General features: G+C 41.9%; 1 protein-coding gene across 1 annotated transcript in view; it reads left to right on the top strand.

Moving 5' to 3' along the window:
• Positions 1-26,569, top strand: part of Ca10 (carbonic anhydrase 10) — a 506,430-nt gene that overhangs the window by 385,000 nt on the left and 94,861 nt on the right. The window contains exon 4 of the mRNA XM_052755893.1: positions 16,972-17,157. Within this exon, the coding sequence (XP_052611853.1) occupies positions 16,972-17,157 (186 nt within the window). The remainder of the gene's footprint in view (positions 1-16,971; positions 17,158-26,569) is intronic.

The raw sequence follows: 26,569 nt of genomic DNA, 5'->3' as shown, positions 1-26,569 counted from the left end.
ACTGGCCCATAATTATCTCGGGAGGACCCTGACCCTCCCGTTCTCCCTATTAAAAGTATATTTCCTTACAAAGTGAACCGTGCTTTATCGAATTGCATCATTTTGATCACTGGAAATTGACATATTGGGCTCATTAGCCGGGAAGTTGGATAGTTAATTTCTGAGGCTTCTCAGAACCTGTCCCAGACCAGTCATTGAGAGAACACAACAGCCCACGATGAGACCGAGAAAGTTACTCCAGCGGTTGCTTTCTTTCCCTCTCATTACAGAAATAATGAACAGAAAACTTCTCTGCTACAGATACTACTTTCCAGTCTTACACACACACCCTGGAAAGATTGTGCTTTCTTGCAACTGAATACTATTTGATGGGCACACGGGCCTAATGCGCTCCTCAGCGCCGTTTTCCTCTTTAAATGCTTCAACTGTAGAGATGAAAAGACGATCTAAGTCTTTGCCTTCATCTTTAATATTTAAAACTGTTCACACAACCTTTTAAAAATCAAATATTGATGCTGTTACCTGTTGTTCTTCAAAGTGGACCAATTATACTGCAGGCCCTTCGAATACGCTTGTTTTCCTTAGAATGAGGAGGATGTTAGGGAGACATTTCTTTTCCCTGTCTGTGGCCTCCATCCTCTTCTGCCTCGGGTGGGAATCAGAGAAGAGCTTTTGACTCTTAATAAGGAACACGCTGAGGCAGCTTCCCGAAAGCACCTAGTGGGCAGTCTGGCAAGGGATACAAACGCAAGGAGCATCCTCAAAGTAGATTCTGCAGAATGGCACTGTGCCCTTGGAGCGATACAGGCTCCAGGCTCTCAGCCAGTTTGCCCACAGGAGGCCGACTTTCTTCCACCTCTGCAACCTAGATTCTTGGGGAGTAGCCGGTCTTTGTCTGAGATGATTCCACACTGCCCTCTAGTGTCCATGTCTAGAAGCTACATGTCTAACACCGCCTATAACTGTGTTCGGCAATCCCTCACAGAGGACTTCTCATGTCAGATACTGCGGATGTTGAGGAGAACGAGACACACGCCATGCTCACCAATTCTTTATGGTCCCTGTAGGGAGAAACATGCGTGAAAGTGGTTATAAAGCATGCCGATGAGCTTTGATACATAAGCAAATTCAAAGTGCCATGGCAACACAGGAGAGCCTCATAACCCAGACTGAGGTTTCCACGGAGGTGGATGAGAAGCGGCATCTACATAGAGGAAAGGAGGTGTCACTTGGGGCCTGCTGGTCAAAACCTGTTACGCCGCTACAAAAGTGTGGTGCTAGAAGACAATTACAGGCATTTCGTTGAGATACTGTTTCACTGAGATGAGAACATTGCTTTCAGGATGCATTTTCCTACATCTCTTTGGGATGCTTTCTACAAAGGATGGCATATCGTTGTTGCTTTGCTGGATGAGATGTTAAAGCATGCTGCATTTGACTATATACAGAGTCTGAGATTTGAGAGATTGAGATGCCAGTTGTGCAAGGGCAAGGAGTTAAGGATAGTGTAAGATGACAGGACTCTAAGAGAGAGGCTCTGGGGACAGAGAGGATGGGACAGGCCATAGAAGACTCAAAGAGGAGGGGTCTTTAAAGTTTCCAAATACTTATAAGAAGTGGAACAAAAGAAGAGCACACACCTCCCCCCCCCCGTGTGTGTGTGTGTGTGTGTGTGTGTGTGTGTGTGTGTGTGTGTGTGATATCAACTGGAAGGAACTAGTAAACCCATGCTTTGCCATGAGCAATTGAAACTCACTGATGAATTAAAAAGAAAGTGGAAAGGGAAAATGCACAATAGGGAGTCGCGGTGATGTCCCCTCACTGAGGAGAAATCCACGTGTTCTTCTAAAAGGACAGAATGCAGAGATGTGGAGATGGGTTGAATGGTTTCTCTTTGGCCCTCTCAGTTCATGACTGTTTTCTGCTCCTGAGAAACAGGAACAAAGGGCCATCTTGGACTGGATCTAATTCTGCTGGTGAACATGCTCTCCTGGTACCCGCAGGATCAATTGTACAAATAACTTTGTGGCCACTCAATACTTTGGTCATGGGTGAAATTAAAGGGTACCATTTGCTTTCCCCTGTTGGAGACCCAGGTCGTGGGCTCAACAACAACCAGAAAAAAAGAAGGAGAAACCCACACCACAGCACACACTGCACCACTTTCCCTCCACAGGCATTTTACTCTACCAGACACAAATTGGCTGCCACAGTCACTGCTTTGAAGCCATGATGTGAAATATCAGTTGCACAGAACAGAGCCGTGTGTCTCTGAAGCATTGGTTATTGCGATGTGTGTCTGCTCACCCTGGAGGTGAAATTCTAGCTCCTGTTGTCAGCTACTTAATCACGTCGTTGGGCTTTACTTGACTGTTGACTTTTAGATTTTATTGCTATTAGCCAAAGGCTGGGGAAGAAGGAGAAGGAGGTCAGCAGGGGTGGGGTGAGAATTGGCAGCACGATGGGGGAACTTTCTCTAATATAAAAATGTAGCAAATGTGGAGGATCAGTGTAGTAGGGCAGAGCATGCCAGCAGGGAATTACTTCTTACAAAAGGTGTCCTTTGTTAACGTGATTTATTTCGTATCGCAATAGAAAGAGTCAGGCAGACACACATTGGAGTCCTCCAACCTTTTTGTGCTGCCTCTCCAACCTAGGCAGTTTATTTAACCTCTTAGATCCCAGTTTTCCTTATTAGTAACAGAGAGCTAGGGATCCTACCTACCTGTCATGTATGGGTAAAGGAAAAAAAAAAAGATGACCAGTGTCATCTGGCAAATGTCCATTATCTGCTGTCACAGATAACCTGTGCAGCCACATCAGGGCTGCTTTTGTCCCTGTATTCCAGGAACCTGAGCAGTCACCTGGGCTATTCTTTTCAGATGCTTTTCATTTCCTACTCCCATGCCTTCCTATTCTGGATACCTCTAGATGCCCACATCTTACCTGTTTCCAAGTTTCTGATGCTTTCTTCTCTAGGAAATGGCCATGGTTTCCCTGGACCAACTCATCCCTCCTTAGAGCAATTCAGCAGCCCAGCAGAACTGTCTTTCACTCACTAACTCTGATTCTTATCACTCTGTTACCTATTGACCCTCACTGAACCTCAGTTTCTTCATCAAATGATGATAAAAAATGCCTACTTCCTAGGGCAGAGACAAAAAAAGAATGGCTAATGCATGCACAGTAGCAGACAGGGAGAGCTCCAGAGAGAGACTTAGCATAGCATTGAAATATCAGTAGGACCGTCTCTAGATGTGGCCTCTCATCAAAAAAAAAAAAAAAAATGGGACTTGCTTGGTCACTTGTTTCTAAAAAGGACGCATACTATTCCTAGATATCAGGGTGGGGGAGGTGGATACAGCTCTTGCTGTGTATGAAGACATGAAGAGTGGAGAATCCCCAGAACCCACATAAGAAACTCAAGCAGAAGGCTGGAGGATACAGATCAGTGGTAGAGAGGTTGACTAGCATGCATGAGACCCAACATTCAATCCCAGTACCTACAAAATACAAACTAAAAATGCTAACATAACACTTTTGTTGATTCTTTGAGAATTTCATAAAATGTATTTTGATCACATGCAACCCCCACTCTCCCCCCAACTCCTCTCAGGCCCACCCCTTACTTCCCAAATACCCCAACTTTGTGCCCTCTCTCTTTTTTTTAACAACTTACAGAGTCCCACTTATGCTGCCTGTATACTTCTGGATTTGGGGCCATGTAGTAGAGCATGGTCAACAGACTAGGTCAACAAACCTTTGAAGAAAGCTAACTTTCCCTCCACCAGAAGCCATCAGCTGTCCATAGCTCCTCAGCTAGGAATGGGGGCTTGTGAGCCCTTCTCCAAAGCTGGATGGTTGACTGGGTGGATTTGGTTCAGGTCTTGTGCAGGCAGCCACAGCAGCCATGAATTCATGAGTGCTGTGAACCTGCCATGTCTTGAACACACTGCTTTGCTCTGGTATTCTATGGATTCTGAACCTTACAGTATTTCAGTGCCCTCTTCCAAGATAGTCCTGAACCTTAAGGGGTTGGTATAATAAACATTTTTTAAGGTGAGCAGGTGTGGTATCTACCTACAATCCCAGCAAAGGTAGAGTCAGGAAAACCCAGGAGCAAGCTGGCTAGAAAGAGTAGCTGGGGTTAGAGACCCTGCCTTAATAAATAAAGTGTAAAGAGATTGAGGAAGACATCCAATCGTCAACTTGGGGCCTCTGTATGCACCTGCATACACACCATGACACACACATGCACCTACACATGTGAACATAAATACACACACACACACACACACACACACACACACACACACACACACAGCTGCAGTAGTCAATAGCAACAGACAAGAGTCTGATCACAGGTGCATCAGAATGGAGCACTATTGGTTTATGAATGATATTTCTTTATCTGCTTAAGACCCTGACTCTTCCTTGCAGAGGACAGGGGCTATTCATTAACTTGCAGAGTCTCTGAGCCATGAAAAACATGTGAAAACTGAACAGTGAAGGGAAATATCAGCTGTACAGTCATTAACTGACAAGACTAATAGCTTTGGTGAATGTAGAATGAATGCCTGACCTTCAAGATGGGAACAGAGCCTGTGTGATCCTTCAGGGAGAAGGAAGCAGACACATGAAGGCATCTGGGAATTCCTTTATGATCTCCCAGTAAATACACCTGTGAACAAAAGGTTTCCCACTTTTATGTGGCTGATCTTTTCAGCTAATGAAATGATTTCCACATGCAACCAGCTTCTTAACAGGAATATTAAGAGGTTCATAATTTGTATAAGTTATGTAAGTTCCGTGCATGTGTGCCCCATAAAAGTTGCAATGTGAATCACACTCAAAATATTAAAAAGCTTGGTAGATTAAAGGCTGTTGCTTGGGTGGGAAACAGTTATAAACTGATGACAGCATAGTCTTAATTTATTTCTAGACTATTTAATTCTCCTTGGAGTTCAGTAGCCTCAGCAAATGCCCAATTAGCCCACTCTAAACAGAGAGCAGATTTAAAAGCCAAGCCACCTTCTTTTGTATGGTGGTCACTCACCTTCTGTTGCTGTGGAGTATATTCATCTGCCAGTAGCCATGGGAGATTCATTTGAAGACTCAGATTCAAAACTCATGAACACTCATGTCCCTAATATCAAAAGGTTCTTTATTTGCATATAACCTACGAACACCCCTTATATTTTAATTTATCTCTTTGTTACTTAAAACATCTAATACAATGAAGTGCTATGTCAGTGGTTGCAACACTGATGACATATTGGCATGAAAAAGGTCTGTGCTTGTTTACAATTGATGCAATTCTTGGTTGATTTTTTCAAATATTGTCAGTCGGTTATTGGTTGAATCCTCAGATTCAGAACCCTCAGCTGGGGTGGGCTGACTGTGTGTAACATGTGGTGAGTCAAAATCGGGATGTACTTTGAAATGTAAAAGACACGTTGCACTTCTAAGACTCAGGGCAGGGGGCAAAGAGTGCAAAATATCTCATTAGCAATTTTTGTATTGATTATAAGTTAAAATAATACTTTAGGTGAGATGAAATATATCCTTAATGTCAATTTCACTGTTTTGTTTATTGTTTTGTTTATGTAGGCAATAGAAAACTTAAAAATTGCAGCTTGTAGCCACCTTCTGTTTCTACTGGTAGTTTTTCTGTTGGACGGGTCTTTGTACTCTAGCCCATGTTGAACCATCAGAAGCAAGATTCCCTTTGTTTACTTTAAAAATGATAATATAAAAGAATGTGTGTCATCATGCATCCGTGGTCTTCCTGTTCTCAGGCTCCTTTTAGCCTCTCTTTACTGGCCCATCTCCCAGTGCCCTGTGTCAGAGACACCTAAGAGATGAAGCAAAGTGCTCCCTAGTCAACCCCTCACCAGTCCATGTGGTGCCTGTCTCATTTGTGCACAATTTTCTGATGATTACGTGCACTTGAGTACAGTATGGAGCCCAGCAGCTCACAGTGAGTAAGAGTCTAGGATATGGTATGTGCCAGTCAGACTTCTCATCACAGACAAATTCCTGAGAGAAACAGTTTAAAGTAGGAAAGATTGCATTTGCTTCATGGTTTCAAAGATTTCAATCAAGGTCAACTGGTGCCGTTGTTTCTGAGTGTACGGTAAGACAAAATAGCATGGTAGAAGGGTGTGGTGGACAATGTTGCTCACCTCATGATAGTCTGTTTGGGGAGGGTGAAGATGAAAGAGAGAGTGAATACGAGGTAAATCTTCCCCAGGGATCTACTTCCTCCAAGAAGACACCACCACCCACAATGCTATCACATATCAAGGAATGGGTCCATTGTGAGGTCTGGGGCTTGGAATCCAATCACTTCTTGGCCATTAGGACCAGCAAATAGGGAGCAAGCCTCAACACATGAGCCTACTGGAGAGACACTCCATATCTAAACCACAACACCATAGGAGATTAATGTCAAATAATTAACTTGCGTACAATCAAATGATGAATAAGCAATGGGACTTGCCATATAATTATGCCCCAAGCATTGGCTGCCTTTAGTTTCTTTGACAAAAGAAAACTGACATCAAGGACTCTAATATCTGACCAGTGGGACCAGTGATACCCATATGGAGGAAAGCTAAGAAGGCAATTTACTCCCTCCCCCAGTGCTGGTGCCACTGTATTCCGTAGGCTCCACTTAAGAGGCTCCTCTTAGGAGATGAAATAACTGGAAATTGGGAGTTATTTGCCTGAAGCCCCGTGAATTAGGGATTGAATTAAATGACATTACGCTAGAAATAACCATTCCATGGCAAGTCTCAATGTGTTAATTAAAGTGACCTAACCTTGGATTTTCACAGTTTAGAGAAAACTATTGGCCCTAAAATGAATCAATGTATAGTCATCTACATATGACTAGAAGGAACTTTGGTGGCATATCTTTATAATTATTAAAGCAGTCCCTTAAGGCATAGAAAAAGGATGAAAGAAATTACTCTATCCTGCTGTGTCCTTACCCCCTAGCAATGAATATCTGTTTGATTCAGCTCAGAATTCCTCAAAAAAGAAGTCACAAAAGAAGCCAACAGTTACTCTTGTCCCACCTCATACCTACTGACTCAGATGAAGAATACTGGCTGAGGTACCCAGATGAAGCTCAAAACAAAATCTGGTCACGTTTTATTTAATAAATAGAAACCTAGTGCTGTGTGGGTGCTGATAAAACCAGAATAAAAATGTAAGCCATTAAATACATGCTCTGTAATATATATCAGATATATAATATGTAATAAAACATATATTAAATAGGTATAGTTTGTTTGTTAAAATATATTTTTTAAATACAAAAAAATACAAATCCTGATTTGAGCTGATGGGGCAGGGAAATTAGAAGCAATCTGTTTTCAACCAAATGGTGCCATCTTGGTTCCAGTTGCTCTCTTCATCCGCAGAGGACTGACTCCAGCCAGTCAGTAGGGACTGAAAAAAATTAAATTCAGACAACCAGCTGTGAGTGACTTGGCAAGAACCCTGCGGGCTCTCAATGTGATAATTGGAAAGCAGTACCCAGGACTCCCATTTGGGAACTCATATACCAGAACTATAATGGAAAAACTCATTCTTGATACTTCTGAGTATCTAGAATACTCATGCTCAGAGTTTGGGGAGGGCTGGGGTGCCAATAACTGTGTGTGCAAGACAATGTTAAGTTTAATTCTTGCCACCATCTCATGGTCCTCTCAAGGACCACAGAGGACAGGAAGCCTTCTCTTCACTTAGCCCATATGTTGGTGGACCAGACAATGTCTTACACACCTGTTCTTCATCCATCCTGCCGTTAGCGTCAGATATAGTCAAGATCAAGAGGTCCTTTCAGGATCTCACAGCCTCATATATGCCTGGAGTTTGTAAAGAAATGATCCATTATTTGAAGAGTCAATATTACCATAAACTGGATCTGGTTTTTTATAACAGTAGAATTGATATAATAATAGGCATCATATATGATTATTTCATCTGTTTGTCCAGGGTTGATTTTTAAAATCCTAATCTTTACACAGGCTGAAAACAAGCTGACTGAGATGAAAAAGAGAAAGATTAAATTGAGCAGTGCTAAGGAAGGATCCTCTGTCTTCCCTGCAGGGTTAAGAGTGATGGGTGAGATCCTGCCCACTCCCAAAGCTCCACAGCCTTTACCTTCTCGATATCTGATCCCTATCATTCCTAACCATTATAGTGAAACTTAGGTAACATAAAAACATTTGGACAGATACTGTGTATTTTCCAGATACACAGTGTCATGTAAGTGGCATCTGAAAGTATCAGGGTAATTCGTTTCTATTTTTGTATGGATTTTGGTTTTTATACATAATACTCCAGAACTATGTTCATGCACACCTAGCATTCTAGTAGTATGTACATGCACTTAGAACTCCAGTACTTTAAACTCAGTCAGTATGCATCAACAGAAATAATTTACCTGAACAGAAACACTATAATGACCCCCACAGCAGTTAACATGCCAACATGGACCGGGGAAAGTCCACAGTAACCTATACCTAGATGATGAGCTACATACAGGTTGTCAAGGGCTGCTGGAAGAGGGAAAATAAGTTTCCTCTGAGGACAAACTTACATGTAGGCTGTCCATTACAAGTAGTCAGTCCTGGAGACGTGTATATATAAGCAATACTAAATGAACTCAATAGGTTGTGTGTGTGTGTGTGTGTGTGTGTGTACAACAATAATAATTAAAGATGAAGAGGTCATGAACTTGAGAAAGATATGAAGGAGACATTGGGCAAATTGAAGGTAGAAGGAAGGGCAGGAATGATGTAGATATTCTATTCATGTACAAAATCATCCAGTGACTGATGGAGGCAGGTTCAGAGACCCATAGCCAAACACTGGACCAAGCTCAGGGAATCCTGCTGAGGAGAGAGAGGAGGGATTATAGGAGCCAGGGGGTCAGGGACATTAGAGGAAAACCCACAGAAACAGCTAGCCTGGCTCCTGGGAACTCAAGGAGTCTGAGCCAACAACCAGGGAACCGACCTAGGCCCTCTGCATATGTGTGACAGTTGTGTAGCTTGGTCTATTTGTGGGACTCCTGACAATGGGATCAGGGCTGTTCTTGCTGTTTTGGCTGGCTCTTGGGAGCCTATTCCTCATGCTGGATTGCCTTGCCCAGCCTGAGTTCAGGGGAAGATGCTCGGTCTTATGGCAGTTTGATATGCCATGCTTTGCTGATGCCCATGGGAGGTCTGTCCCTTTCTGAGTGAATACAGAGGAGGGGTGGATGGGGGGAGCAGAAAGGGAGGTGGGAAGAGGGAGTGGGAGGAGAGGAGAAAAGGGAGGCTGTGATCAGGATGTAAAATTAATTAATTAATAAAAAATAAAATAATTTTTAATTAAAATAAAATTTAAAATTGAGGAAAAAGAAAAGTAAAAGAATAAGAAGAAAAGAATCAGTACATAAAAGAGAACATGAGATTGTCTTTTCTGAGTCTGGATCACCCCACTTAATGTAATACTTTCCACATTCTTCCTTTTTTCTGCACATTTCACAGTTTCCTGTTGTGCATGCACATCATGTTCTCACTTTCCATCTTCTGTTGCTGGGCATCTAGACTGGTTCCGTTCCCTTGCTATTGTGAGTAATGCAGCTATAAACATGAATGTGCAGGTGTCTCTGCGGTGGGATACAGAGTCTTTGGGGCATGTGCCTAAGTGGTATATCTGGGTCATATAGTAGTTCTGTTTTTAATGCTCTGAGTCACCTCCATACTGGTTTCCACAGTGGCTGCATTAGTTTACACTTAGAGGATGTGAGCATAGGCTTAAACCATGAAACAACGTGGGAGATCATAAGAAGGGAAAAGAGGGATCCAGAACTGTATGGGGTGGGGGAGCAAGAGATCACATGTGACACTCAAGTGTACAGAAGGTTATGGGGGATGGGCATAGGGAAGGAAAGAGGGGGAAGAGAAGCAACAAAAATAATAATAAAATAATGAAATTGTGTTTGAAAGCTGCTGTCATGAAGCCTGGTTCTTCATATACTGATTCTAAAAAGGGAGTTGGAAGCCGACTTGGAAGAGATGAGCCCATCAGATCAATGAACAAAGTCAGTGGGGGTGACTTCTAGCTTGGGGTCTGTCTCGGTTTTCTGGTTTGTTGGGTTTGGTTGTTCCTGAAGTCCTTTGAACCTGACACTCCATTTGTCCCTTGTTTTTACCCACCTGTGTATCCACTCTGCTGCAGTGTTGTCGATGATTGGACTTGAGTTGATTCTTCCACACTGTTCTTCCTTGAACAATGCCCCCCTCCGCAGGTGCCATGTGAACAAGCAGGCCCCTAGGTTTTTGCATTTGGCCTTCACAAATCAGCCCCTTGGTGTATCAGAACTCTGCAGGAAACCTGGCTGAGCCGTATTCTTAAATCTCTTACGCTCACTAATTACATCGCAAAGAACTATTACACACTTGAGCAGACCAGTCAAAGATGCGGAATAGGGAAGCTGAGTTGCAAAGAGAAAACACATGATTTATGACAGGCTGTCGGCCACTCTTCACTAACCCTTCTTGGCACCAAGTGGCCTTCCTAATTATGGGTTCTGACATTTGGTTGGTAAGCTTACATTGGACATACATGACCCATCTCTCAGTTCTCAGCAAGTGGGAACTAAAATCCTGCTTCCCTAGATCTAGAAATCTAAAGGTGTCCAACCTAGGCCTGGGCAATTTAAACACACTCTGTCATCTCTGCATTAAGGTTATATTTTTATTTGAGTTGATCCCTAAGTCCAGATGCCACATATAAGCTACATGGTTTTTACCGACTCTTCCTGCTGACCTATTATTACTCACTGTAGGACTTGGAATCACAATATCCTGGAGGACAATTCTGGCTCTTGTGGTTTCCCATGGAGAAACTTTTGTGTTTTGCTTTGTTTTTCGAGACAGGGTTGCTCTGTGTAGCCCATTTTGTCCTGTAATTCATTCTATAGACCAGGCTGGCCTCAAACTCATAGAGATCTGCCTGCCTCTACCTCCTGGGTGCTAGGATTAAATGTTTGCACCACCTCCACCCAGCTCCCATGGAGAAACTTTAAGTACAGTCTTTTAACCCATTAAGGCTCTTCATCTAAGGATAAGAGATAAGTTAACCTTCCTCACAAGGTCAGTGTAAGCATTAGATGAGATAATAAATGCAATGTTACCAAGAATGCTGCCTGGAATGTGCCAGTCACTGCTGCTGTTAGGGATGTCATGTATATCCTCCACCCAGTGCATTTACAGTCATGTGTGATTTATGGCAACAGCAAAAACACAGTCTGATGAGTAAGGCCACATCCCAGCAATGCAAATGCCAGCACTCCTGTGTGACCAGTGAGCATAGCCCGAGTGCCAGCTCCACACAGAAAGGTAAATAAACAAAAAGATTATTATGGTTTGAACCTGCAGTGGCCTCCCCAGGCTCCTGTTCTGAACAACCATTTCCACGCTTAGAGCACCAGTTCAAACGTTGTGGAGCTTTTAGGAGATGGGGCCTGACTAGTGAAAACAGATCACAGCGACTGGCCTTCCAAAGTCACACTCATCCCTGGTTCCACCCTGCTTTGTCTGGTTGGTACCACAAGAACAGATGCCTTCCCTGCTGTGATGAACTGCAGCTCCCTGGAGCCAGAAGCCCAAAGGAGTCCCTTACAACTAACACAAAGACCATCGATAAATTTGTCTTTAGTCTTTACATTTTGGACATGTATCATGCATACAGGTTAATAGAGTTTGCTATGATTTAACATACATTAATGCACGATTCACTGGCCAGCTCCCTTAACCCTTCTTCGATGTAGCACCCCTCTTTCCCCTATTCCCTATTCCCACAGCACCCTTTCCTGTCCTGAACTATTCTTAAGTTATTTATGTCCTCCTACCCACTCAAGTGTCCACCATTCCATTTTGTATTTCTACAAGGCTGTCTTATCGGTTTCCATACAATGAGGGAGAATATATGAGGTTTGTCTTTCCTGTATCACTCAGCATAATGACCTCCGGTAGTAAGTTTCTGACGTCCACAGAACCACTGAGAAGTCAAGTGCATCCTCTCTCTGGTGTCTTTGAAAGTTGATCTTGGAGATCCTAGAAGGCTTTTGTCTCTTGAATTGTAGTAATGCAAGAATTGTGGTCCTCTTGCATCCTACCTTGTTTTTTGAGTGATTATTTAGTCTGGCTGTGCCTAGTTTCTTGACCTAAAAAGTGAGGTGAGCATGACATGATGGCACAATGCCTGTAATCCCAGCCCTAGGGAGACAGGGTTAGGAAGATTGAGAGTTCAAGACCAGCCTGCCCTACATAGCAAGAGCCTGTCTCAAAGATATGAGGCCATGGATCTCCTGCACAAATCTCATGGCCTTCTTTTCCTTTTATACAGTAGGAATCCCATTTACTTTAGTGACTCCGTTTGTAGTCCTACATTTACATTTGTGCTATTGAAAATATTCTTCAGTTTATCATAGGATATTTTAGGTGGGCTACCTTGTGAGGAAAAGTAACAAAAACGTCACATTAGACTTGTGCTACATCAAGTGAGTAACTACTGAGCAATTTGGATGTTCTAAAGGTAATGCTCACTCAAAGTTAGCTTCCTACAATAAACATCAATCCTGCAAGCACAGTGTCCAAAGGATCTTCAACGTGTTTATTTTTTAATTTGATATTTAAAAAATAATATACCCCAGATTGGGGAGATGGCTTAGTCAGTTAATTACCTGGTACATGAGTATGAGAACTTGAGTTCAGATCCCCAGAACTCCTTGAAAAAAATTCAGATGGTGGCACAAGCCTGTAACCTCCGTGTTGAGGGCATGGAAACAGTAGAATCTGAAGGTTATTGGCTGGCCAGCCTAGTTGAATCTATGACCTTCAGCTTCAGTGAAATCAAGGTCACTGGTCCTTAGTATGTCACCTGACAACTGTATGATTCTGTAGAAGTCACATCTGTTTCTCTGGAGAACTCTAACTAACACTATAAGAAATCCCAAACATCCTAAACTCCAAGCCAGTGCAGGGTCCCCCCACTACCATCCTGCTTCTTGAAGAAAACACTGCAACATCACATCACTAAGTAATCAACTAGTGATTGTAACAATCTAATCATTACCAGTGGTTAAAATAACAGGTTGAACAGCCAGAGATACCTGGAGTCGGGTCCTCCTTCTACAAAGACAGCTGTTTGTCTCAAGACACAAAAGGACCACAGAAGGGAGGCAAGGGAAGCCTTCCCTATGAGAAGCTGCCATCCCACATATGGGTTTAGCCTGACCATCTTCCCATCCAAAGAGAAGCAAATGGCACAGGCCTAAGTACCACCAAGAGTTGTGCTGGGTTTGTTGAGGAAGAAATTGTGAGGATTTAAAGGGGAAATCTGGGCTCAGAATTTAGCATCCATTCTGACACCAAGTAAAGATTCAATCTGCTAGTGGCAGATTGTGGCCAACTCTCAAAGAGTGAATGTTCCTCCTACCTTAAAAATGCACTGACCAAATTCATTTCCTTTTTTTTAGAGGGCTGTCCATAGAATGAGCTAGACAAAGAACACACTAACAAGAAGCCTGGCAGATCACTAGCCACTCTACCAGAACTGTGCTTACTCCACAAAAGCAACCAGTGCTATAAAAGAAACATGGTGGATTCGGGATTGCTGGGGTTTTTTTGTTTCTGTTTTTTGTTTGTTTGTTTGTTTTTTGGGGGTTTTTTTGGTTGGTTTTTTTTTGCTTGTTTGTTTTAATTTCTTTTTTATGTTTGTTTATTTGGTTTACAAAAAAACATTATTTTTGTATGTTGTCAAGTTACTGATATTATTTATTGACATACAATCTCAACAGGCACATATGTCCTGCTTCTTTTAATACATATAGCTCCAACTAGTCTTAAACCAGTATAAACGTCTGTAGCTAGAGAAACAAGGTATTCTTTGGTCTTCACCCTACCATGGACAGCAGCCTAGCATCCAATCTGGGACCTCCATGTTCTTGAAAAGCAATCAATCCTGTTACTCCCCTCCCCTCCCCCTGAACTGCCTAAGACCTTATCTACAGTGGCAGAAAAAAAATGACACCCCACACCAAACTTTCATCTGAAATGGGCAGAGAGCGTTGCTTTTGCTCACATCAAGGTAACTGGTCCTTAGTTTGCTCTTGCCCACTGTGTGATGATTCTAGACAAGTCGCTGAACCGTTGTCCTTCATTTGTAAAATGGGCAACACACACACACACACACACACAATTCCTGCTTCGGGTTGCAATGAATTCAGACAAAGGCTAGAGAGCTATGGGGCAGCCAGAGGCAACCTGGATATCCCCTGCAGCTTCAGCTTCTGCACTCACCTGTTTCCTGGTCTGCAGAAGCACACGTTTCCCAACATGCTGTGCACCAAAGCCATTCACTGGAAACACAGTAATTAGCGTTAGAGATAAAATGACAGTGGTGCAGTGTTAATTACTACCGTGCAGATGTACTGTGAGATTCAGATATCATACATAACATTGTCAAGCCTTTATTTCTAAATTAAAGTGCAACAAACCATACCCTGGCTACACATATTTTTATGATTAATACAAATTAATGCTATTTCATTGTCTAGGTAAAGGATAGAGATAAGGAGATGTTGCATCTAATTGTAACAACATAAGGGTATATGTTATATATTCCCCCAGCTCCCTGCACACTGGAGCTTGCAGAAGGAAATGTGAGTTTTGTGAAGGCAAAGACCATGCAAGCTCCTCATAGTATCCTAAACTCCTAGCACAACCAGTGATATGTAACCATTTCTGAACCTGGATGAATGAATTGCTGATGAGTGAAGGAGTGGATGAAAATGAATGCATAAATGAATGAATGGATGGATGGATGGATGGATGGATGGATGGATGGATGGATGGATGGATGAAGATACAACCATGTGTATAGAAGGGGACCTTGGGGAAACAGAGAACCAATTTTTGGATTCTCCTAGTTTTGTTTTGCTTTCCAGTCTTCAGAATGTGTTGTCTGTTCCTCTTATCCAGCACATTAAAGTCCAGAGTGAGAGCCAAGTAGATCATCTGAAAGTAGAGATTGAGTGATGTTTCACAAGTACCATTATGCATACAACATATTAGTGCTAGTTGGTTAATTCTAAAATCATGATTTTGTTCTTCCTTTAACTTTTCTGTGTTCTGAACCACATGTAATACCTGTATATTATTTTAATAATTAGAAAAAAATAAATTTTATTTGGTGGTTGAAGCAATGTCAAACCTTAAACCATTACATACAAAGAAAGTCCTGAACTGGAGCCTAAAAGAAACATATTCTCCTTTTGTCATAGGAACTAGCCATACACGTGCTTGAGGCTGGAGAACCTTTCACATGCATCACTTGGTTACAAGGAACAGTTTACTTAAAAAAAGAAAATTGCCAATTAGATGTAAAGTTCCTGATAAGTGCAGTTCACGTGCCCTGAAGGGACTGGAGTTAGGAGAGACCCAGGAACAGAGAGTTCTGGGGATTCTCATCTGTTTGCCCACTTGCCCACTCTCACTCGGGCTTCTCTCACTCCCTCCTCCCCTTGGCTGTCTGTCCCCACATGGACCCTGATTTATAGTAAAAGCAAGTTAACGAAGTAACTGGTAGCTGCCACTGTCTGACATAGTGAGAAATCTAAGAACTAAACTAATGTCTTCCAAGACAAGGGTCAGAAAGGTAGAAGGGCAAGCCACTGGGCAGACATTCAAAGACCAGATCTGATGACATGATGAGACATTTCATTAAGCCAGGCAGAGTGGTGCATGCATGGCTACAGTCCCAGAACTTAAGGCTTGAGGATTGGGAGTTTAAGACCAGCTTGAGCTACATAAAAAGACACTCTCTCTAATTGAGGAGACAAATAGACAGCCAGATAATAGGTGATAGATGATTGATCGATGATAGATAAGTAAATGATTGGTGATTGATTAACTGGCAGATAGAGAGATAGATGAAAGTTACATGAAGTCTCTATGGAATTGCTGAGAAAAAAAAATGTGTGCCTACAGGGTCAGAGTAAATAGGATGAAAATCCTAGTAATTCAACATCCAGTAACCCAGAAGCAACCCATCAAGTTTCCTTCAAAGTCTCCCTTAAGCTCCCTGAGCTAACCCAAGAAAGTAAGGAAGACACCCAGATGGGAATGCCACAGGGTCATTTGTAGAGCTGTGCTAAGGTCCTAGCCCAGAAAAGAAGCTGAGCATCGATCCTAAGAAAGGGGCAAAAGAGGGGGAAAGAGGAAGCAGCAAGTTTAGTAGTGGGAGGAACTGAAGCAAGATGGGACTGGGAATGAGAAATACATCTTGGATGTGAGAAATGGGACCCCATGTGCCTCTCTTCCAATAGCTCTGAAGCTATGTTCTCTGAGTAAGGACCTGAACTCTTTCTGTGTGATGTCTGCTCCTGGGATGGGAGAGGGATCTAACCAAGGTAACTGGACTGGATGCTTGAGACTTCAAAGTCTATCAGTCTCCCAGGGGGTCTTGCTCCTGGTCACCCACAGTGGTTTTCTCATCTCTCGCTTGGATCCCTCTGCTCACTGCTTTCTCCAGTTTCTTACACCCAAGATTTTGAGTTTTGATACCATCTCTACCTTCCAAACAACTATGATGAGAGGGACAAATTAATTTTTATAAGGTGCGCGTTATACAAAATAGTCATCACAGTTGGTGAAAAATCTCTTAAATTCCTCCCTTCAAGTTCCTGAATGATCTTGTGATTTATGCATTACCAGAAGTATTTTAGAAGCTGGGTGTGTAAGGAAAGCCCTCTGAAGAGGCCGCCATGCCCTTCCACACGTGGATTTATCCTGATGTGTCACCATCAGATATAAATGGCATAGGTCTACCATGCATCTCTCTGGGCTTTGGGGAGAAATGGAAGGGAAAACCCTGTCTGACCTGTTATCCATTGTCTTGTAGGTCAGTGGGACCATGTACAACACTGGAAGGCATGTGTCCCTCCGCCTGGACAAGGAGCACTTGGTCAACATTTCAGGAGGGCCCATGACATACAGCCACCGCCTGGAGGAGATCCGGCTACACTTTGGGAGTGAGGACAGCCAAGGGTCCGAGCACCTCCTCAATGGACAGGCCTTCTCTGGGGAGGTATGCGAATCTGCCAATGTGCTAAGGTTGAGTGCAAACAATGCCTGTTTCCATTGGAAGTAGAATCACAGATGGGAGGGCTTCCCTTGGCTCTGTGAAAGGAGAAGGAGCCTGCCTCCTTTCTCCACATGTCCTTTGCATGCGGGATTTCAGGTTCCCAGGAGAGGCTACAGTGAAACAGCATTTCCTTCTTAAACCCAAGTGCAGGGCTCTTGGGACTCCTGCCCTGGTATGTCCAAGAGCATTGGTTCTCAACCTTCCTAATGTTTTGACCCTTTAATACAGTTCCTCATGTTGTGGTGACCCACAACCATAATATTATTTTGTTGCTACTTCATACCTGTCATTTTGCTAATGTTATGAATTGTAATGTAGATATCTGATCTGCAACTCTTGTTGGGGGTTTGTGACCCACAGCTTGAGAACAGCTAGAGAATTATTTACCCTCAAGCCCTCACCTTTTCTATGCCTCTTCCCTTTCACCTCTCTGGGCTATTGGCCTCTCATACATCCTACATGACAGCACAGCTTCTCTTCTGGTACAGTGGGTCTTACTCACCTAAACATGCAATGCACTGTGAAGTCAATGTCAAGGAACTGAAGAGTTGGCCTGAAATTTTGCAGAACAAGAATTTCATTGTGTCACACCCTTGATGGTGAGTGTCACCATGTGCCACCATCAATCCAGACAAAAATAAATCAAAGTAATGCAATGAACCATAGTTCCAGATGAGATAAAAGATGATATTTAGCCAGATTTCATCTGTGATGTGTCACTTGGCCTATTTCACTATGGTATTGTATTCCCCCAAATATTGTGCATGCTAATAAACTTATCTGGGGTCAGAGACAGAGCAGCCACAATATTAAACATAGAGGATAGGCAGTGGTAGCACACGCCTTTAATCCTAGCATTCCAAAGTAAGAAATCCATGTGTTCAAGGATACAGCCAAGCATGGTGACTCACGCCTTTAATCTCAGAAAGCAAACCTTTAATCCCAGGGAGTGGTGGTAGAAAGCAGAAAGGTTCATAAGGCGTGAGGACCAGAAACTAGAAGCATTTGGCTGGTTAAGCATTTGGCTGGCTAAGCTTTCAGGCTTTCTAGCAGCACAGTTCAGCTGAGAGCAATTGGGATGAGGACACAGAAGCTTCCAGTCTGAGGAAGCAAGACCAACTGAGAAGTTGGACAGGTGAGGTTAGCTGTGACTTGTTCTGTCTCCCTGACCATCCAGCATTTCACCCCAATACGTGGCCCGGGTTTGTTTTATTAATAAGAACTTTAAGATTCATGCTACTTCACTCTTTATTCTTATGAACAATTATAACTTAAGGATCGGGGTCCTCATTATAATAAGTAACAAATAAGTAGGCTCCTAGTAAGAGTCTCAATGACTGATGTCAAAAATACTTTAAAATTACAAGGGTGTACATTTTATATGGTCTCTTTATTTTATTATTTAAGGTCATGGTTAAACCTGGCATTGTTTTTTTAATGTGCTAAGGCTATATACTGTCAAATGACCACAAGTTAAAGAAGTTTATCAGCCAGATTTTGTTGTTCCCTCAAAATACATTGACTAAGAGTCAACTTAGGGACCCTATTAATTACTAGGGATACAAGGTCTCTTTATTTTATTATTTAAGGTCATGGTTAAACCTGGCATTTTTTTAATGTGCTAAGGCTATATACTGTCAAATGACCACAAGTTAAAGAAGTTTATCAGCCAGATTTTGATGTTCCTTCAAAATACATTGACTAAGAGTCAACTTAGGGACCCTATTAATTACTAGGGATACAAGGATTTAAAAATGAAAAAGGAGAGTTCTTGTCCCAAAGGGGTTCAAAGGAGACTATATTCAAATCATTGAAGTATAATGTCATGCTGAAATGAAGATGTACAAAGGCCCTGGCAGCCTCAAAGAAAGACACCACACATTTTACTTGAAGAGGTGAGGAGAAGCTTCACAAAGGAGGGTGCCCTTTGAACTGGGCTTGGAGAGACGCAATGAAGAATAATTGGAAAATGTCAGCTTTGGAGTCAAAGGGCCTGAATTTGTAGCCCCTGCTTTGACACACACTGTGTTGTCTCGGGATGCCATGTGATCCTTCTAAGGCACAATTTAGACACCTCTCAAAGACACTTTGAAATTTTAGTGGGATCCCAGATGTAAGGAGTATTCAACTGATAGACTTTAAAGAAAAGATAAAGCAGGAAATGAGGGATAGGATGAGAAAAGGGCCTCCAGGCATGTCAGGGCACTGTGTGTTTTGAGACACTGCATGTAGATCTCACGCAGTACTTTATCTATCATCTATTAGTAATGACTGCATAGACAATGGGCTTTGACTGCAGTGTGGGATTCTCTCCAAATCTTTAGGGGGAGATGTGCTAGGACTGATTAAGGATGTCTGCTAAAAGTAACCAAGTAACGGAAAACTCCTCTCCAGAGCTACAGGCACTGAACTAGAGCATGGCAGGAAATATAACCAAAACTTCACAATTTAGAGGCGCTGGGGAAAGTCAATGTCAAATAGGAAATATTTAAAGATAAATTAAACTCTCCCTTATGATAATACATGTTATTTTGAGGTTTGTTGATAATTTACCTGTTGACTTACTTTCTCATTGGTCATTATTTCCAGATTTGTTTGCTTTTTTTTTCTCCCTCTGTAAGTCATATTTCAGCACTTAGCGCAGCACTGTTTCAAAGTAGAAACACCGTTAAATACATGGATAAAATATAGACAGTTACTAGGTTAAAATCTTTACACCGTTCCTTCTGTTACTTCGATGTTTAAGTTGAGTGATTTGTAACGTGTACATTAACAACTTATAATTTTGAGTGCATCTTAATGGATACATAATAATCTAACCTCTTAGCATATTAATTTTCCTAGGCCTATTACAAACCACAGGGACTAGATGCTTCAAAGAATCTACATCTAAAAGTTCCCAGAAAGACAGACATGATGATAGATGTCTGCAATACCAGCACGAGGGAGGCAGAAGCAGGATGATCATAAGTTTGAAGTTAGCCTGAGCTACATGGCAATACCTTGTCTCAGAAAAAATAAAAATAAAAAAAAAAAGTTCCCAGGTGAACCTGACTATGGCACATTATTAACTGTTCTTGGGTGCTCATTAGCGAGTACATTTAAACAGAGTAGCAAATAAGTAACAAGGATGGAAGGCACTGTCCAAACTGATGCTCCAGTCCTTCCCCAGACCAGATGAACTTCTATCTCAGGCAGTGTGTTCCTGGTCTGTATATTTTAAAAAGTTTCCAGGACATACTGGTTAGCAACCACTGGGCCAATTATGGGAACTGTTCTTCCCGAGAAATCCTATTTCTCTAAACAGAGAAAACTTAACACCTCCTTACTATGAAGAAGAGAAAGAGAGGGACCTAATAGTAACTGCATCTTGGAAATGGCAAGCTGGGGTACTATATAGACTCAGGAGACTTGGGGAACAACTTCCCAAGAAATAGGAACACACACCGGTTCTCTCTCTCAGACTCTGTCTGTCTCTGTCTCTCTGCCTCTCTGTCTCTCTCTGCCTCTCTGTCTCTTTCTGTCTGTCTCTCTCTCTCTGTCTCTCTCTGTCTCTGTCCCCTCTGTGTCTGTCTCTGTCTCTGTCTCTCTCTCTGTCACTCTCTCCCCCCTGCAGAGCAGCCTTAGCATAAATACAGCTATATCTCACATATCACGTTTCTCACCGATCCCCTCAGTTTGCATGATCTATAAGCTGGTATGGTTTCAGTGCTAGAGACCAGCATTTTGAAGGCTCTAAAATAATGTCCTATGAAGATCACGGTGCACACAGTTGGCTTTTGAAATATTTAACCTGCCCTAATGAACAAGAAGAGTTGAGCACCTATGCCACATGAAGGACCAATAGTGGAAGCTGCAAACAGAAGACGTTCAGCTTAATACATTTCTAACAATGGGAGCTATCTATCAATGAAATGAGTTTGCTTCTGAAAATAGTGAATTCCCATTGTTTGATTTATTAAGCCCTGAACACATATTAACCAATGGGGGAACTATTAGCTTTATTGTACCTTCTAATTACTAAACTCTGCACAGTCCATAACTTTCTTCCAGAAACTTCTTCCAGTTAAATTCGAGTTAGCCTCAAGAAAGGCAAATATTTATCACCCTGTAGTTTAACTTTTGCTATTTCTTTTGTACTGCCTTCGAAACTTCTCTTGGTGTCTATTTCTGGCTGTTCTTTGAAAGGACCTAAGTAGACACTTCTTACAACAAAGCATGTGCTTATTTTGTTGACAGTGAGTAATCACATTGCCATCTGCCCCATCGATCATTGCTGATCATGATGAGTCAATTAATACCTTGCGTTTTCCTTGGCACACTGCAGTGGTCACTAGCTGAAGAGCTGTATATTAACTGTAGCCTTGTCTGGTGAGGTTATTGTAATTGATGGTAATCATTTGCTTTGTTTTCTAAAACTGTGTGGATATAAGATGCCATTAGCAACTGCATTTTTTTGTAAAAATTATTAATGTCCTACATGAAGAATTCCTGGATGCCTTATTGGGGGTTGTGATAAATGAGCATGTTCAAGGATTCAAATGTCTTAATTTTTTTAAAAGGTGAGGATTAACTGTTTTTAATAATCAAGCTCCTTAGCTTGCTAATCATTTTAAGTGCTTAGATTAATATCTAGTATAAAGTAGGTTATTTGTAGAATGAAACAAAAGATAATATTGGGGGGTTGGGGATTTAGCTGAGTGGTAGAGCGCTTGTCTAGCAAGTGCAAGGCCCTGGGTTCGGTCCTCAGCTCCGGGGGAAAAAAAAGGAAAAAAAAAAGATAATATTGGGAAAGAGTCATGTTTGTGGATTAAGTTCCAATAGTGAGACTAGACAAGAAAAAAAAATCTTTCTTACTTGAGAGAAATAGGACAATTTCATCTTCAAAACCTCCTTTGAGTTCTTCATTCCCAAGGGATAAAGTAGCTCACTGAAAGCTATACTAGCCACTTCACGGACGTCTTTGGCCCAATCTCTGACTCATTTTCTCCTCTTTCCATGGCTATTGTACTCCTGCTATAGGCTGGGCTCTGAGCACACAGCACCCAATTTCCATTCAGAAAATCGACAAATCTATTGAGTAATACATATATTGAGTACACATGTATACACATAACATACATACATATGTGTGTGCATATTGTACATGGTTATACATACTGATAACATGGACATAATTGAGGTTATTCCAAGAGAAAATGATGAAATAGCTGTCTTGGATCATAATAAGAAAGAATGATGAACAGCATTTCAAATTGCCATGCTTGCTGCTCCCTCTGAAGGTGAAGTAGCAGCATTGACCTTCCCAGATCTCAGCCTCTAAAGTCTCCAGTTCTGCTCAAAAAGCAGGGAGGGGAAGTCCATAGGTGTTGCTATGGTGATCAGTACATCATATTTTTAATTGAAAAGAGAGACTAAAAGTCACATGTGAGATATAGAATGGTTCCATTATTTTTTTTTTTTTTTTGCATCTCTGAATCAGAAAAGAGACTATTTCAGAATCAATAACAGAAACAGACAATGCAGCCTCATTCTCTTCAAGGAACCAATTATCTGCATCCTTGACAGACCACTTCACATAAACAATATGAACTGGTAGGAATAAGAAAGTAACACCAAGCTGTCCTGACACATGCCAGAGTATGGTAAGTGCTGAGAACCAGGGCCCATTAGGCACAGACCACTGTAGGATTGGGGGAAGTAAAGGAAATATGTTTAGCATTTTGTTGCTTCACTGGGACCTCCTGATAGAGATTCTTTATTGGCCTGATTAGAGATTACGGTGGAATAAGAACTGGCGTACTTAAATATAATTAGAATATGGATAGTAAACATGGAAGTGCTACTGTGTGTCATTGTGTCACAGAAAGCTCTTCCTTCCACTATGAAAGCCAGATGTATCTCTCCAGCCATCATCTACCTCAGTCTCCCTATTCTAGCTTCCCAAGATCCCTTCCCTCCTCCCATCCAGTAGGGTTCTGCCTCTTCCTCACTTCCAGAGGAAGTTGCATATCCCTGTACTTGAGGCCTTGCAAAGCATCTCCTTGTGAGTCAAGACAAGCCCAGGAGATAAGAATGGTTGACAGTTTTAAAAGTTTGTTTGCAAAAATAATGGAAGAGAATAATAGAAGTGGTAAGCAACAGAGATTATGTGTGGCCTGAAAACAATCAAAGTATTTGTCACCCTTTTTTGTATTAAAAATGTGCTCACTCCAACCAGTCTATGATGCTACCTATCACTGTGGGTCTTATACTTGTTTGTTCTTGTTTCTGTTTGGAACAGACATTCTTTACTGTGGGGAATTTTTGTTTGGTCAGTACTGTATTCCCAGCACTCTGTACATTGAGCGCATGAAGACAGTCAACACGTGTTTGCTGCACAGAGGAATGAATTATCTGAGTAAACCCCTTAAGCAAAGAGCTATTTGTCCTTGGACACCATGTACCTAATGCAATGTCCAACGCACAGTTAGTGCTTAAGTAATGTTTGTGAAGTGAGTCATTCAACCACTGAATGAACAACTTAAACAACTGTTGATGTCCCAGGAACAAAAACATTATAGTTTTTTCTTTGAAATTCTGAATTGTGTTACATTTGTTGACTATACGTGAAATATACAACAGCATTTAAATTGAAGCTGGAGGGACTGGAAAGATGGCTTGGCAGTTAAGAGCACTGACTGCTCTTTCAGAGGGCCAAGGTTCTAGTCTCAGCACCCACAGGTGGTTCAGAACCATCTGTAACTCCAGTTCCAGGGGATATGAAGCCCTCTTCTGGCCTCTGTGGGCATCTGACCTGCACATGGTACACACACATGCATGCAGGCCAAACATCCACATGCATGAAATAAAAATAAGTAAATAAAAATAAATTGAAGGTGGAATATGTAGATATTTTATAGGAAGAAAATACATCTCTTAAAAATTTTAAAAATGTATTTATAAAGGACCAATCTATTTCTATCCTTTATATGATGGAAATCATAGAAGGTTTGGACAATTAGTGTCACCATGAAGGGATTGCAGATCCATCAGAGGGACAAGGCACAGACTTGACTCACAAGTGGCTGTAGAATCTCTTTGCCAATACCTGGCCACTGTCAACCTACTATGTAAGTAACTTCCATTAGGAACAGATAGTAACTGTCTATCATATGCTACATTGAATAAGACAGCTACAGATCCCTCTCTATGAGGTGTTTCTAGTCCGGTGGGGAGACAGATAAGAAGAAGAAGAAGAAGTGAGTCAATCTGTAGCATCAGAATTCGGTGAAGATGGTGAGGACTTAAACAGCAGAGAAAAGAGATCAAAAGCTGTGAGCATTTACACAACAGCAGAAGCAATGTGAGCAAGTATGTGAGGACTGGAGAGGATGGAGAGAGAGCATATGGGTCCTCCTGTAATTGACGTCGGATGGACTTCAGCCTTTATCCTGTCTCTCTTAGGGCACGCTGGCAAAAATCTCTGTCTTTTAATCAGCAAACACCAGTTCAGTGAGTTTGCCCTTAATGTGAGCTCCTCGTCTGGGATAATGAAGGTCCAAGATCACACAAGCAAGAATGTCAAGGTTGGGTTTAACCCAAGACTTGTGATCCACAACACTGGTTTCTCTGTAAACTCTACACTAATGGCTATTTGCCTACCTTCAGCTCTAGCTCAGCAGAGAAATTCAAGGACTGCAAAGCCAGGAGGGCTGTCTTTAAGGATCTATCAGAAGACCTTGTCTTCCAACCAGACTGTTAACTCTTGGCAGTCCCAGAGTGGGTTGTACTCCTTAAAAAATATCCCCCCATATACATAATGAACTGTGGGTAAATACTGCTGAACAAAGAAATTGAATGAGTAAATGAAGATAATACAGACTAGAGCTTTCAAAGAGCCTAAATTATAGCCAGTATGTCATAATCAAAATTCTATAGTCATAATGTCAACCCTAATGAAGTTAATGTCAATATTAACAGAAAATTTTGAATTTATATGTTAAATTATTCACAAATTCAAGGTAAGTGAATTCTTCAGGGCACCTGGGAAGAGCAGTGGAATAGCTAGCTGAGAGCTAGTGTGTTAGAATAATTCATTTCGTTTCTTCATCTCAGCCCTGGAATCACTCCCAAGATCAAGATAGGGAGCTTGTCTTTGCCAGGGCTAGAAGCCAAATTTAGAGTTCTGGGAAGCAGTCCTATCCAGATTGAGCAAAGTGGCCTTTGAGAAGCTTAGTACATAGGGATTGAGATCCCAAATGCTGACCAGGCACGGGGTAAACACAACAGCAGGAGAGTGGTGACCCAGGGGTTATTCTTAGGACATTTTTATAATTATGTCTGGGAAAGGAGAACTCAGTCCATTGAGCAACTTCCTGGATTGTCAATTGTAGATGCTCTCAGTGGGACAGTCTAAAACAGGACACTGCAGTTGAAGGCAGTCTGCTGACTCACTATTCCACCCACTCCATCCTAACCTGCATGTAGTTCTGGCTTGGCCCACAAGATGACATTATGATGCCCACCATCCTCTTCCTTGGGACTTATATATCCTTTTGTATTATTTCCCTAAAACAAGCAGGAGTTGCTGTATCACAAAGAAAATTTTAAAGACGGAAACTTGAAAACTAGAATTTGATTGCTGTTCAGCTTCAGACCTGACTGTCACCATGGCAACCATCACTGTCATCATTTCACGAGTGTTTAATGTGATCTTGGTTTATTTTGAAACCAGTGAAAGGGAACTAGAAAGATGGCTCAGCCATTGAGAGCACTCACTGCTCTTGCAGAGACTCCATGTTCAGTTTCCAGCATCAGGCGGCTCACAATTGCCTCTAACTCCAGCTCCAAGAGACTTGAAACCCTCTTCTGGCCTCTGTAGGCACCTGCACACATGTACTATGCATAAATTCAAACAGGCACATACACATAAATAAATTAATTAAATTAATTAATCTTAAAACAGAAGCCAGTGATAGCACACCTAAAGGGATGAGTAATGCTCATAACACTTCTGTGAACTAGCCGGACTTTGAAAAAAAAATCTCATTTCCAAAGCCACAAGAATGAAAATCAACTGAGAAAGGATTTCTTAAATTGAATGGCTTATTCCTGGTTGTCCTGACCCATGTCAACAGTTCATAAAAACTTGAAGAGGTTCAAGAAAAAGTCATACCTTCCACTTGAAGATATAGACTTGGACTTGAAACAAGTGGTTGTATTCACAGTCTCCATCTCTGGTAGCTGTGCCAGGAGCACCTGTGAGGTCATCTCTTCCAGCACACCTGCAGAGTCATCACCAAATGCCAGAAAAGGCAAGAGACCTGCCAGAGGTCACTAACCTTCAGTGGTTGAATTATGAACAGATCCTGAC

The sequence above is a fragment of the Peromyscus californicus genome, unplaced genomic scaffold (genome assembly GCF_007827085.1).
Source record: "Peromyscus californicus insignis strain IS unplaced genomic scaffold, ASM782708v3 Scaffold_3__1_contigs__length_106647218, whole genome shotgun sequence".
Taxonomy (NCBI): domain Eukaryota; kingdom Metazoa; phylum Chordata; class Mammalia; order Rodentia; family Cricetidae; genus Peromyscus; species Peromyscus californicus.
Note: the sequence above shows the minus strand (reverse complement) of the source record. Positions and strands in the feature narration are given on the sequence as shown.